Below are 12872 nucleotides of genomic sequence, written 5' to 3' on the forward strand. Positions count from 1 at the left end.
GACCATTTTCTATGTTTATATAGAAAACTTACTGATTTGAATCATATGTCAATAACTAGGAGTAGATAATTTAAAGAGGAAACAAAAATTACTTTTTACTACTTTTTGGACATTCATGAATAGTCTGCTAAATGAATTAAGAGTATCCGCATTGCAGGTCCCAAGAATCAAGTATCAAGGACATCATTTTCTTCTATGTCATTGGTTGATGTGTGCACAGACCATTCTTATACATATTTATAAATGATCTTTATTAATGCACATTATAGAACTTTCTATTATTAATTATTTGGTTAGCATACAGAGCAGTGGATTTTGTTGTAATACTGTCATACATATATATACATATATACATATATATTTTTTAACTGAAAAGTTCCATCTGTGTTCGTGTGTGGGTGCACGCATCTGTATATTTGTGGGTGCAAGCATGCCACACTGCATGTGGAAGTTACAGGACAACCTTCAAGAGTTGGATTTCTCCTTGTCTATGTTCAGTCAGACTGGCAGGCTTTGTGACAAGTGCCTTCCCCTCTCTGCTATCTTGTCAGCCCTCATACATGTGTGGTATTACTCTTGGTTCTCATCTCCCTTTCTCTCACTCTCCTTGACAGGATGGCACATCCATTCAGCAAAGCACTCTCTCTCCTCTCTTCTCTCTGAGAGACAAGATCTCTCTCTGTGTAGTTCTGGCTATCCCAGAACTTCAAACTCAACAGAATTCCACCTGTCTCTGCCTCCCAAATACTCAGATTAAAGACTGGCTCATTCACCAAGCCCTTATCTGTGTATACGCTGCTTAGAGTGCCCATCTATTGTACACTGTGCCCTTCCTGGACATAATTTCTATTCCCCGTGGCCTCGCTGGGTATCCATGAGACCAGCATGCTTCAGTGACAAGTTTTGAGTTGTGATTAATTGTACGCACTAAGGTTTGCTCTGTGCTCGGTGCCTGGCACTATACTTGACATACTCTTTTTCTCTTTAAAATGTGCATAACAGTTATCAGTACCAAAGTCTTACAATTGGATTGAGAAAACAAGCCACAGTTTGAAAACTGATACATAACAATTTTAGGAGTTATGTAAGAGACTGTGAGGGGAGGGCACATGAAGCTTATGCTGAACATTTTTTAGTGTAAATTGTTAAATGCAGAAGTTTCCATAATAAAGTGTTAGTAGAACAAACTACTTTAGATGCTATCAAGAATTCCTTGAGGACTGGTGGATGTTTCAGCAGGTAACGGTACTGGCTGCCAGGCTTGACAGTAGTTTAGTCCCTGTGGCTCACATGGTAGAAGAAAGAATTGACTCACAGTTTGTCCTCTGACTTTACACGTGTGTCATGGCATGGCTGAGAGCCTGTGCATGGCTGCACACACAATAGAACAATGTAATTATATGTAAAAAATGAATTCTCGGTTGATATTCTTCCTTTTGGATTTGTAGAATTGGTCTCTCTATCTTGGTTTTCCCATGTTAAACTTCAAAACGGCACATTTTCAGTTTTTGAAGATGATTTAAAATGGGTAAAAGATGTGTTCTTACAGCACAGGTCTTTATCCCAAACCACTCGTCCTTTTGCCACAGCTGGCTTTAGTCCAATGTCTACTTCATTAATTTTAATTTAGAAAAGATTTACTGAGCATTGTTCTGGGTAGTAGGAACACCAGGCAGATAGACAACCAAAATCTATTTGAAGTCTGTTAGTACTTCAGTTTCCAGCGAGGGAGGAAGCAGTAAGGAGGTAACAAATGCATCAAGACCAACCATCATAGGTGATATGGAGAATTAAAAAACAAAAACAAAAACAAAACAAAACAAAACAAAACACCTCCAAAAGCAAAAACCAAGTCCTAGAATCCTGGGTGCTGCTTCACAGAGGAAAATCAAGGGAGAAAAATCCTCTGGAGGAGATGAAATCAAAGCCCAAGTAATGCAGAGGGCCAAGCAAAGTCCTGGGAAGAGCCCCTGCAAAGGCTCAGAAGCAAGAATAGGCTGATACACTGAGGGAGAAATGTGGCCACTGATGGGTCACAGTGAGCGGGGTGAGTGCCTCAGGAGATGGTGAACAGGGTCCTGCAACTGAGTTGTTTTTTTCCAGTAGACACAAAGGAGGATTTAATCAGAAGAGGCTTAGTATTGAACCAAGTCTGTGTTTTTAAAAGGTCGCTGCCTCTGCAGTGTAGAGCAGAGAACATGGGAGATAAATGAGGAAGTTGGGCATGGTGGCACCAACACGGCACTCACCTGGAGTTCCTGCACTGACTTCCCATGAATGTTTTATTCAGTTAAGAGGTCAGGGCTGTCTGTGCAGTTGAAGCTGTGGCTTGTAAGGACCTGAGATACCTTACAAAATCAATACATATGAGAAGCAGAGGCCATTGTCAAGCCTCATAAAGCGAGCCATAGATTTCTAAAACCCCCAAATGTTGAGACCTGGCTGACTGACTCATTCCCCTCTTTTGCATTTGCATTTTATCTGAAATCAAGTACCATGCTTTGTGCTTTCCTGCAGATGAATGGTATGATGTGCCAGATCTAGAGAAAGCACCATACCTTTGGAGAAAGAAAGAAAACCATCTGCCACTAGAAAAAGGCCAAAAGTAGGCTCTTTTTTGTATGAACAGAGTGAAAGCTAAGAATCTATGTTTAAAATATGACCATAAAGTTTCCCTGTTTTTATACTTCTTGGCACCAAGGATTAGAGACCTGTTTTGGATGATATACATGGTTTTAAAAGTCAAGCTACACTGCTATGCAAGAGATACTTGAAGCACTTGGGGTTTGTTGTTAGAAGGCATAGACGTTTTCTTACAAGATACATAATTCATCTCAGATCAAGGCTCATTTATTGTCTTGGACTCCATGAGCAGTCATGGCTTTCATTTTCTTCATTAATTCTTTTATGTATAAAAATTACTTTTTATTTACTTTATTAAGTGTCATAAATATGGGGGCCTTTCAATTTTGTTCTTAAAAAAATCTTATTTTTCCCTCCCCTGGATTGCTGAAGCTGTACGTCATTGACTCCTGGACCCAACTGTGACCGCTTCAAACTGCACATCCCGTACGCTGGAGAGACATTAAAATGTGAGTAGGTGGTGACCACCAATGATCGAGAGTTGTGGTTTAGATTTTACTTCTGGCTGTTCAGAGCAATCTCTGATCCTGTCTACTAACAGTTACTGCTGTGTTATCTGCCATCCGGTCCTGGTTCTGTTTAAAGTGCGGTAGCTAGCTCAATTTAGGTTGTAGAGGAATAGGCCTGTGCAGAAACATAGTAGTGCATATGCATGTATTTTTTTCTTAGAGGTAGCTCTAAGATAATATCCCAATAAAGAGGTTTATTGCTTTGTGCCTGCAAGATGGTTCAGTGAGTGGGTATAAGGACACCTCCCACCAATCCTGACAACCTGAGTTCCATTCCTGGACCTAGAGGAAGGAGAGAACTGCATCTTGTATATTGTCTTCTGATTTCCACATGTGTGATGTGCCCTGCACTCAATAAAGTAAAAAAAAAAAAAAAAAAAAGGTAAAAATGAAAAAAGATGTACCTCTTAAAATGCCTACTTAGTAATAGGTTTTGTTTTTGTTTTTGTTTTTGTTTTGTTTTTTTAGGTAGGAATGACTGATATCCCCACTGATGTCAAACCCATTGTCAGCCCTTACTCTAGTGTTCTGGGCATGGGGTATGTGAACAAGAGTTAGAAATGTTAATGGCCTGCAAGGACCAGAGTGATAATATAAGTAAGGAAAGCAGATCGAGTATGGCAGATTCTTAGAACACCCAGTCTCTGTGGAAACTCCTTCTATTGACTCAGAGAGTGGAAGTCAGACATTTTACATCTTTTTTTTTTTTAATCAGTTTTAAATATTGTCTATCTTTCCAAAATTAAGGATATTTGTTATTCAGGTAAATTGAGTCTGTGTGAAGAGTAGCCTGAGTTTCTGCACTGTGGGCTTCCATCACTGCCTGGATGGTGTACGAGGTATATGCTTGGGCTGCAGGCCAGCATCCATAGCATCTGTCTATGCTGTATTAGCCCTTCTCTGTCACCAGCACAGCACTGAACCTCTTGCCTACTGTGAAAGTGATAATAGCTTTGCTTTGTTAGTGTCAGTAATTGCACTTGGCATTTTCTTTCTTAAACCTATTCTTGTGAACAGGGTATTAAAATCTACCTATTTGTAAAAGAGAGGAATAAAAAATGTGGTTATTAAAGATCAGATGGATGGGTGAGGGAGATGACACAAGCCATACTGTGCTTTCAAGGTAAAAGGACCTGGGTTTGATCCCCAAATTTACACAGAGAAAGGCTTGGCAGGGACAGATGCTTATAATTCCAGAGTGGGAACACAGAGACAAGAAGGTACCTGGGGCTTAGGATGAATGCACACACACACACACACACACACACACACACACACACACACGATATGAACTCTTTTTGGAGTAGTGACTGTGTGTTTTACCATCATTAACCAGAAGGTACCACATCTTGATATTCTCTAGATTGCTTTGTATTAATTTACCAAGTGCAACGTTAAATGAGACATTCAGTCCAAGGTCATTTGTTACCCATGCATTATTAGACCATTCTCAGGAAACCACAAAAGTACAAAATAGTGACAGGATTAGATTGCTACTTTTTTTTTTCCAAAAAGAAATTATTAACACAATTTAACAGAAATGATCCAAGTAAGTCACTGGTGGACGGAGTGGAGATAGTGCTGAGGTTACACACAGAAGGAAGCACTGTCCTATGTTTCCCCTCCTACTCGTATTTTCTGAGTAAACCATTATAGTTTTAAGAAATGGTTTCAGTTTAGTTCTTTTGAGGATTCCCAGTTCTCTCAGTACTACACTGCCTCTTTCCTGACTGGCCAGCTATAGATGTTATCTTTTGACTTCCTGCCCTGTTATAGGGGCATCAGCCTATTTTCACCACCCCCCTTACCTCTCTCTTCCTCCTTAATAAAACCACATCACTGCTATTGGTTCTTTACCTTGTAGCTTAAACCTTTGTTCTTTTTTCTTGTGCTGGGGATCAAATTTCAGGGCCTTACAAAGGTTAGAGACAAACTTTCCCAAGGAACAAGTCCATGGCAACCCCCTCCATACCCCCCTCCAGGGTCACTTTTAACACTGTATCATACAATTCAATGAACAGTCCCCCAGAGTTCTTGATAAGTGCATGACTCAGCTTTGTTATCAGCTAGGACGATCTCTGCAGTCGTGATGGATATTTCATCTATCTGGAGTCCTATGAACCACAGATAATGTCTTTTGGCTTCACACTTCACAGGATAAGATTAGCCTCTGCTTCTTTCTTTTTCTCTTGCATTTTCCTGCACTGTTTTTTGCATGTCTTCTGTTTTCCCCTTTGAATTTTTAAGATTAATAATTTGTTGTCTACAATTGTCTCCAGGGCATTGTTCATAAATTACACAGTGGCTTGATAGGCCTGCTTCTGCATTAATTATCATTAGATTTTACCTTCTTTTGTGGGCCTAAATAGTAACAGTTCTATACATTACTGGATGTTTTTTTAGGAAACTGGCTACTTGCTTAGGTTATTGGAAACCAGGCTCAAATAACTTCCCCAGATTTTTGTTATTCTCGCTTCTGTATCTCAGCCCAACATTTTTTATTACCTCCATTAAAATTAGTTATCTTACTTAAGATCTTTCTTCCTTTTTGTTCCCCTTTCAGATATCTTGTTCTTACTGTATGACTGCAGTATCTGTTACAGTCTTTCAAATAACAAAAATTGGAGATCTAAAATACTTCTGGGACCAATGAGATGATTCAGCAGTTAAAGGTGCTTGCTGACAAGCCTAACAGCCGGAATTCAATCCCTGCAATCTACCTGGTAGAAGGAGAGAACTGTTCTAGTTTCCTTTTCATTGCTGTGATAAAACACCAAAGTGACCAAAGCCTTCCTGGATCAGTTAATAATCAAGACAGTCCTCTACAGGCATGCACACAGGCCACAGGCCAGTCTCCTTCTAGGCATTTCCTCAGCCAAGGCTCCTCTCGGATGACTCTAGGGTGCAATTAAAACTAGCCAAGGGGTTGAAGTGATGGCTCAGCAGTTAAGAAAACAAACAGTTTTGTTCTTGTAGAGAACCCTGAGTTTGGTCCCTAGAACCCATGTCAGGTAGCACACACACAGCTGTCTGCAAGTTCAGTTCCATGAGATCTGATCCTTTCTTCTGGACTGGAGGCACCTGCATGTACATATACATACACATGTATAGTTGCAATTGAAAATAAAAATCTTTGAGCAATAAGATTAAATAAAATCCCTGCTAACCAGTTCAAGAACCGAGACCCATGAGTTGTCCTCTGACCTCCAGATGTGTGCCTTGTATACACATCATCACACACTCACACACAAACCATCACAGACAGACAGACAGACACACAGACACACATAAATAAATAAATGTAACAATTGTAAAATTAAAAACTTTTTTTGCCACCATTATTTTAATATCCACTCGGAGTATCATATTTTGTATTATCATTTCTCTTCCTGTTATTCTATAATACTGCAACCCATTAATACAGTCCTCATGTTATGGTGACCCCCCAACCATAAAATTATTTTCATTGCTACTTTGTAACTGTAGTTTTGCTACATAATGTGTTTTGTGATGGTCTTAGGTGAACCCTATGAAAGAATGGTTCATCTTCCCAAAGGTTGAGCGAGACTATCAGGTAGAGAGTTGCTGATCTATAAGCTTCCCTCAAATAAGTGTGGGCCATTGTCAGACAGGGAGGTGTGTGGACTCTTTCCTGAAGAGCTTTTAATTAATCTTCCTGCTTATAGCCCTATGTCTCCTCCTCTCATCTCCTCACTGTGTATATGAAAGGACGATGGCTTCTCTGTGATCAGCTGTATCCTGCTTACATTCCTGGGAGATACACAGAGCGCCCTGTCCTGTCAAGCACCAGCTCTGAGATTACAGATGTATACTGTTGTATCTGGCTTTTTAATGTACATTGTTCTGGTGTTTCAAATTCAATCCTCATGCTTGAGTGGCAATCACTTTATTAAGTGAGCCATTTTTCAAGCTCCTTCTTTCTGAAATTCTGAAGAAAACCTTCTGAAGGATGTTGGTGATGTCCTTAGGTTTAGTGTTAGAACCAGGGTGTGGCAGTAGGTACAGAGCTGGGGGATTTACTTGAAAAGATGGTATCACGAATAAGTTCCTTCCAGACTTTAGAAAGGTACAGAGTTTAAGGTGCCATTTACATGTTGCCTTAAAAAAACTATTCTACTGGTCAGCGCCACCCCTGCACCATCTTGAGTGCCACCTCAGCAGGCCCAAGCATACCCAGGATCTTGGGATCACTGGTGAGTGGAACACAACATCTGTTCCAAAAAATCCCAGAGGATCTTGTGCCAGCAGGAACAGGGACAAAGAAAACCCGCCCGACCAGTGGCTGGGGTTCATTCAGGTTGGTGCCAGCCCCGCGCCATCTTGGCCGTGAACTTGGCAGGTCCTAGCACACCCAGGATCTTGGGATCACTGAGACCAGTTTGTGCAGGAGAGCATGTGGGCAGCAGAAGCAACAGAGCTTCTAGAACAGGGTCCCTTCAGACCTTCATCCTCAGCTAGGAGGCAGAGCTGAGACACAGACCCCTGGGAACCTTTCCCGCCAGAGGAGAGTCGGTCTCCAGGGAGGGTTCTGACCCCAGGACTCAGGAAGTAGATCTGAGCTCCAGACTTCTGTGCACCTTCCCTGCAGGAGGAGCTAGAGAATGTACCCAAGGAACTGAAGGGGTCTGCAACCCTATAAGTGGAAAAACAATATGAACTAACCAGTACCCCCAGAACTCGTGTCTCTAGCTGCATATGTAGCAGAAGATGGCCTAGTCGGCCATCATTGGGAAGAGAGGCCCCTTGGTTTTGCAAACTTTATATGCCTCAGTACAGGGGAACGCCAGGGCCAAGAAGTAGGAGTGAGTGGGTAGGGGAGCAGGGTGGGGTAAGGGTATAGGGGCCTTTGGTGATAGCATTTGAAATGTAAATGAAGAAAAAATCTAATAAAAAAAAAAGAAAAAGAAAAAGAAAAAAAAAATAAAAAGAGGGTTTGCCTGCAAAGAGTGCTCTGCCCACTGGGACTCAGGAGAGAGGTAGACTCCCAGGAGTGCTGACGGAGGCTAGATAATCAGAGGAGGAACAAGCTCCAGCCAGAGACAACTAGAACATCTAACACCAGAGGTTACCAGATGGTAAAAGGCAAATGTAACAATCTTACTAATAGAAACCAAGACCACTTGCCATCATCAGAACTCACTACATCCACCACAGCGAGTCCTGGATACCTCAACACACCCAAAAAGTAAAATTCGGATTTAAAATCATATCTCATGATACTGGTAGAAGATTTTAAGAAGGGCATTAATAACTCACTTAAAGAAATACAGGAGAATACTGCTAAACAGATAGAAATCCTTAAAGAATTACAGGAAAACACTGCTAAACAGGTAGAATTCCTTAAAGAGGAAACACAAAAATCCTTTAAAGAATTACAGGAAAACACAACCAAACAGGTGATGGAATTGAACAAACCTATCCAAGATCTAAAAATGGAAGTAGAAACAATGAAGAAAACCTAAAGGGAGACAACTCTGGAGATAGAAACCCTAGGAAAGAAATCAGGAACCATAGATGTGAGCATCAGCAACAAAATACAAGAGATGAAAGAGAGAATCTCAGGTGCAGAAGATTCCATAGAGAACATGGACACAACAATCAAAGAAAATGCAAAATCCAAAAAGATGCTAACCCAAAACATTCAGGAAATCCAGGACACAATAAGAAGACCAAACCTAAGGATAATAGGTATAGATGAGAATGAGGATTTTCAACTTAAAGGGCCAGCAAATATCTTCAACAAAATTATAGAAGAAAACTTCCCTAACCTAAAGAAAGATATGCCCATGAACATACAAGAAGCCTACAGAACTCCAAATAGACTGGATCGGAAAAGAAATTCCTCCCGACACATAATAATCAGAACAACAAGTGCACTAAATAAAGATAGGATATTAAAAGCAGTAAGGGAAAAAGGTCAAGTAACATATAAAGGCAGACCTATTAGAATTACACCAGACTTTTCACCAGAGACTATGAAAGCAAGAAGATCCTGGACAGAAGTCATAGAGAACACAAATGCCAGCCCAGGCTACTATACCCAGCAAAACTCTCAATTACCATAGATGGAGAAACCAAAGTATTCCATAACAAAACAAAATTCACACAATATCGTTCCACAAATCCAGCCCTTCAAAGGATAATAAAGGGACAGCGCCAACACAAGGACAGAAACTACACCCTAGAAAAACCAAGAAAGTAATCCTTCAACAAACCTAAAAGAAGACAGCAGCAAGAACAGAATGCCAACTTTAACAACGAAAATAACAGGAAGCAACAATTACTTTTCTTAATATCTCTTAATATCAATGGACTCAATTCCCTAATAAAAAGACATAGACTAACAGACTGGCTACACAAACAGGACCCAACTTTTTCTGCTTACAGGAAACCCACCTCAGGGATAAAGACAGACACTACCTCAGAGTGAAAGGCTGGAAAACAATTTTCCAAGCAAATGGTCCCAAGAAACAAGCTGAAGTAGCCATTCTAATATCAAATAAAATCGACTTCTAACCCAAAGTTATCAAAAAGGACAAGGAGGGGCACTTCATACTCATCAAAGGTTAATCTTCCAAGAGGAACTCTCAATTCTGAATATCTATGCTCCAAATACAAGGGCAGCCACATTCATTAAAGAAACTTTAGTAAAGTTCAAAGCACACATTGCACCTCACACAATAACAGTGGGAGACTTCAGCACACCACTTTCATCAATGGACAGATCCTGGAAACAGAAACTAAACAGGGACACATGGACACTAACAGAAGTTATGAAACAAATGGATTTAACAGATATCTACAGAACATTTTATCCTAAAACAAAAGAATATACCTTCTTCTCAGCACCTCATGGCACCTTCTCCAAAATTGACCACATAATTGGTCACAAAACAGGCCTCAACACATACAAAAATATTGAAATTATCCCGTCCATCCTATCAGATCACCAAGGACTAAGGCTGATCTTCAATAACAACATAAATGATAGAAAGCCAACATTCACTTGGAGGCTGAATAACACTCTACTCCTTAGTCCTGGTCAGTTGTTTCTGTGGGCCGTGTTCTCATGGTGTCTCTGCCTCCTCTGCTTCTTCCTGTCCTTCTGCCTTCTCTGCAGGACTCCCAGAGCGCCCTGTAATACTTGTCTGTGCAATTCTGCTTCCCTTAGTTGCTGGATGAAATCTCTCTGGTCTCTTTGATGACAATTCTCTTAGGCTCCAATCTCAAAATACTTCATACAGGTCAAACTGTAGGTAGAGGTTTGGTAGCTGGGTTGGTGTCCCAGTCCTTCCACTTTGGAAGAGCCAGTCTCTTTAACATTGAGCAGTCTTCCTAGCCTGAAGTGCTTCAGCTTTAGCCAATGCTAAATCAAAGTATTTGGAATTTATAGTTCTTTCTTTTATAAGTTAAGCTTAGTGAACAGACCTGCTTTGTTTATTAAATTGTACCTTCAGCTCCTAGCACAGTAGAAATAGATGCTCAATTAAATACCTGTGGAAGGAGTGGTGGAGGGCATGATGGGTACCTGAGTTCCTGAGTTGTAATCTCCAGATCCATGTTGGCTACAGGGTTAGAGAGAATATGGTATTCTGCTCCTGTGTCTGCCTTGTTACCATCACTCAGTCTTCACAAGTTATTTATTATACAAGGAATTATTAATTGGAGCTCTGCCCCTAACAATTCAGAAAAACAGGAAGACATGCGCAATTCTTTGCAGATTGGGAGTCTGAACCTATTTCATTTCTATTTATTTTACCCTGCCTCTGCCCCTGGAATCAGAATAATGAAAATAGGATGCGGGCTGGAGAGATGGCTCAGTGGTTAAAAGCACCGACTGCTCTTCCGAAGGTCCTGAGTTCAAATCCCAGCAACCCCATGGTGGCTTACAACCATCCATAATGAGATCTGACGCCCTCTTCTGGTGCATCTGAAGACAGCTAAAGTGTACTTAGATATAATAATATATAAATCTTTAAAAAAAAAGAAAATAGGATACAACTAAAATTTGTATTTCAGAATCTTCTACACATCAGAAAGCAGCACTTACAGAAATCCATTTCACCTGTAAACAAAAGGAGCTTTGTGCAGCTGCTGAGAGAGAGAATGAAAGGCAGAGGAGAGGATTGCATTGTGAACTGATTCCTAAGTAAAAGGATGCCAGAGAAATAAGTACGTTGGGAATGATGGTATTGTTTTGCAGTTCCTTTAATGTGAAGAAACAACTGCTGGCTAATGAAAGAGTTGTTGCTCATTTGTGTAAGAAATTATCGAAAGTTGTCCAGAGGCAGAGATATTAATTAAAGAGAAGCCCTTGAATTTGACAGTCATAGATGACACAAATCATCCTTGAATAGGAATAGATATGTGCTTCAGTTATCAAGAGGAACTGAATAAAGTGCATGTTGGAATGTTAACATCCCCCTGGAGTGGTAGAAGTTTCAGAGCTATAGTAAAATTCATGATGGGCCAGGGACTTATTATAAACATGGGTTTATAAACAGACAAAACAGTTATTCTGCATACCATTTAATTCTAAAGTACTTATTGGATTATTTGAGGGAGTGAGTTAGTGGGAGACAAAGAAGATAAAGAGAAAGAAAATGAGAAGATGTGTGTGTGTACCCACTCCGTTTAAATAGAGCAGGGCACGCTTCTGCTCATGCATCATTTCCAGTCTCCAGCTCGGTGCCTGACATTTAGATAAGCTTAGTAAGTGTTTGTGTAATGAACCAAGCATATTCTTTCTGTGGATCTAGCAATGATGGGGTTTGATGAGGAAGTGACAAATTTTAATTCTGAAAACTCTTTGAATCATATTGTTTATGCCACTATGAAGAGAAATTATTGAAATATTGTAGGTTATATTGAGCAAGTCTGTGGCTAGCAAATCAGTTTCAAATTTGAAATTATCTTTTGTTTGAAATTTTCATACTAACAATTTATGTTAATCAAGGATTGTTTGGTTATAAGAAATCCATTGGAACCAAAATAAACCAAAGGATTTGTTTATTTGTCTTTATAAGGAATCAATTTATTTTTATGGTGCTCAAGGGCAGGGAAGATAGCAAGGCTTCACTGGGACTGGACTCAGGGACTGGAATGCTGGTAGACATGATAGTATCGGCTTGTCATCTGTGGCCTTGTGTTTTGGCACCTTATTAAATTCTTTTCCCCAGATTTCTCCAAACATTGGGTAGAAATGACTTCCTGAGCCCGCTTCAGGTGACTTGACTCCAGCCATTAGCCAGGACACCATTGAGCCTTCATTCTTGGGAAAGCTATGTCTTTGAAAGGCCACTTGATAGAAACATGGCCAGGGCTTGCTAGGGTAGTTATTCTTAGTTTGCTCACTAGAAGATAGGCTCTATTGTCCTTCCTTCCTTCCTTCCTTCCTTCCTTCCTTCCTTCCTTCCTCCCTCCCTCCCTCCCTCCCTCCCTCCTTCTCTTTTTCCTTCCTTCCTTTCTTTCCTATGAGTGTGTGTGTGTGTGTGTGTGTGTGTGTGTGTTGGCATGCCCATGAGTGTGCAGATGTGCAGGCACCTTTGCATGTAGCCAGAGGACGACTTCTGGGGACTTTCTCTGCCCCTCTCTTCTTGCTTCCCCATAAAACATGTCTCTCATTGAACCAGAAGCTCACCATTTTCCTTCTGTTACAACCATGCATAGCTCTGCTGGGCTTTTTAGCATGGGTGCTGA

The 12872-nt window shown here is 40.5% G+C and overlaps 1 protein-coding gene across 1 annotated transcript in view; it reads left to right on the top strand.

The window, feature by feature from the left end:
* The window catches only part of Babam2 (BRISC and BRCA1 A complex member 2), a 389024-nt gene that overhangs the window by 32227 nt on the left and 343925 nt on the right, over positions 1 to 12872 (top strand). Inside the window, exon 3 of the mRNA XM_021162018.3 lies at positions 3016 to 3092. Within this exon, the coding sequence (XP_021017677.1) occupies positions 3016 to 3092 (77 nt within the window). The remainder of the gene's footprint in view (positions 1 to 3015; positions 3093 to 12872) is intronic.

Source organism: Mus caroli, unplaced genomic scaffold (assembly GCF_978045245.1).
Source record: "Mus caroli unplaced genomic scaffold, Mus_caroli_1 scaffold_4, whole genome shotgun sequence".
NCBI classification, from domain to species: domain Eukaryota; kingdom Metazoa; phylum Chordata; class Mammalia; order Rodentia; family Muridae; genus Mus; species Mus caroli.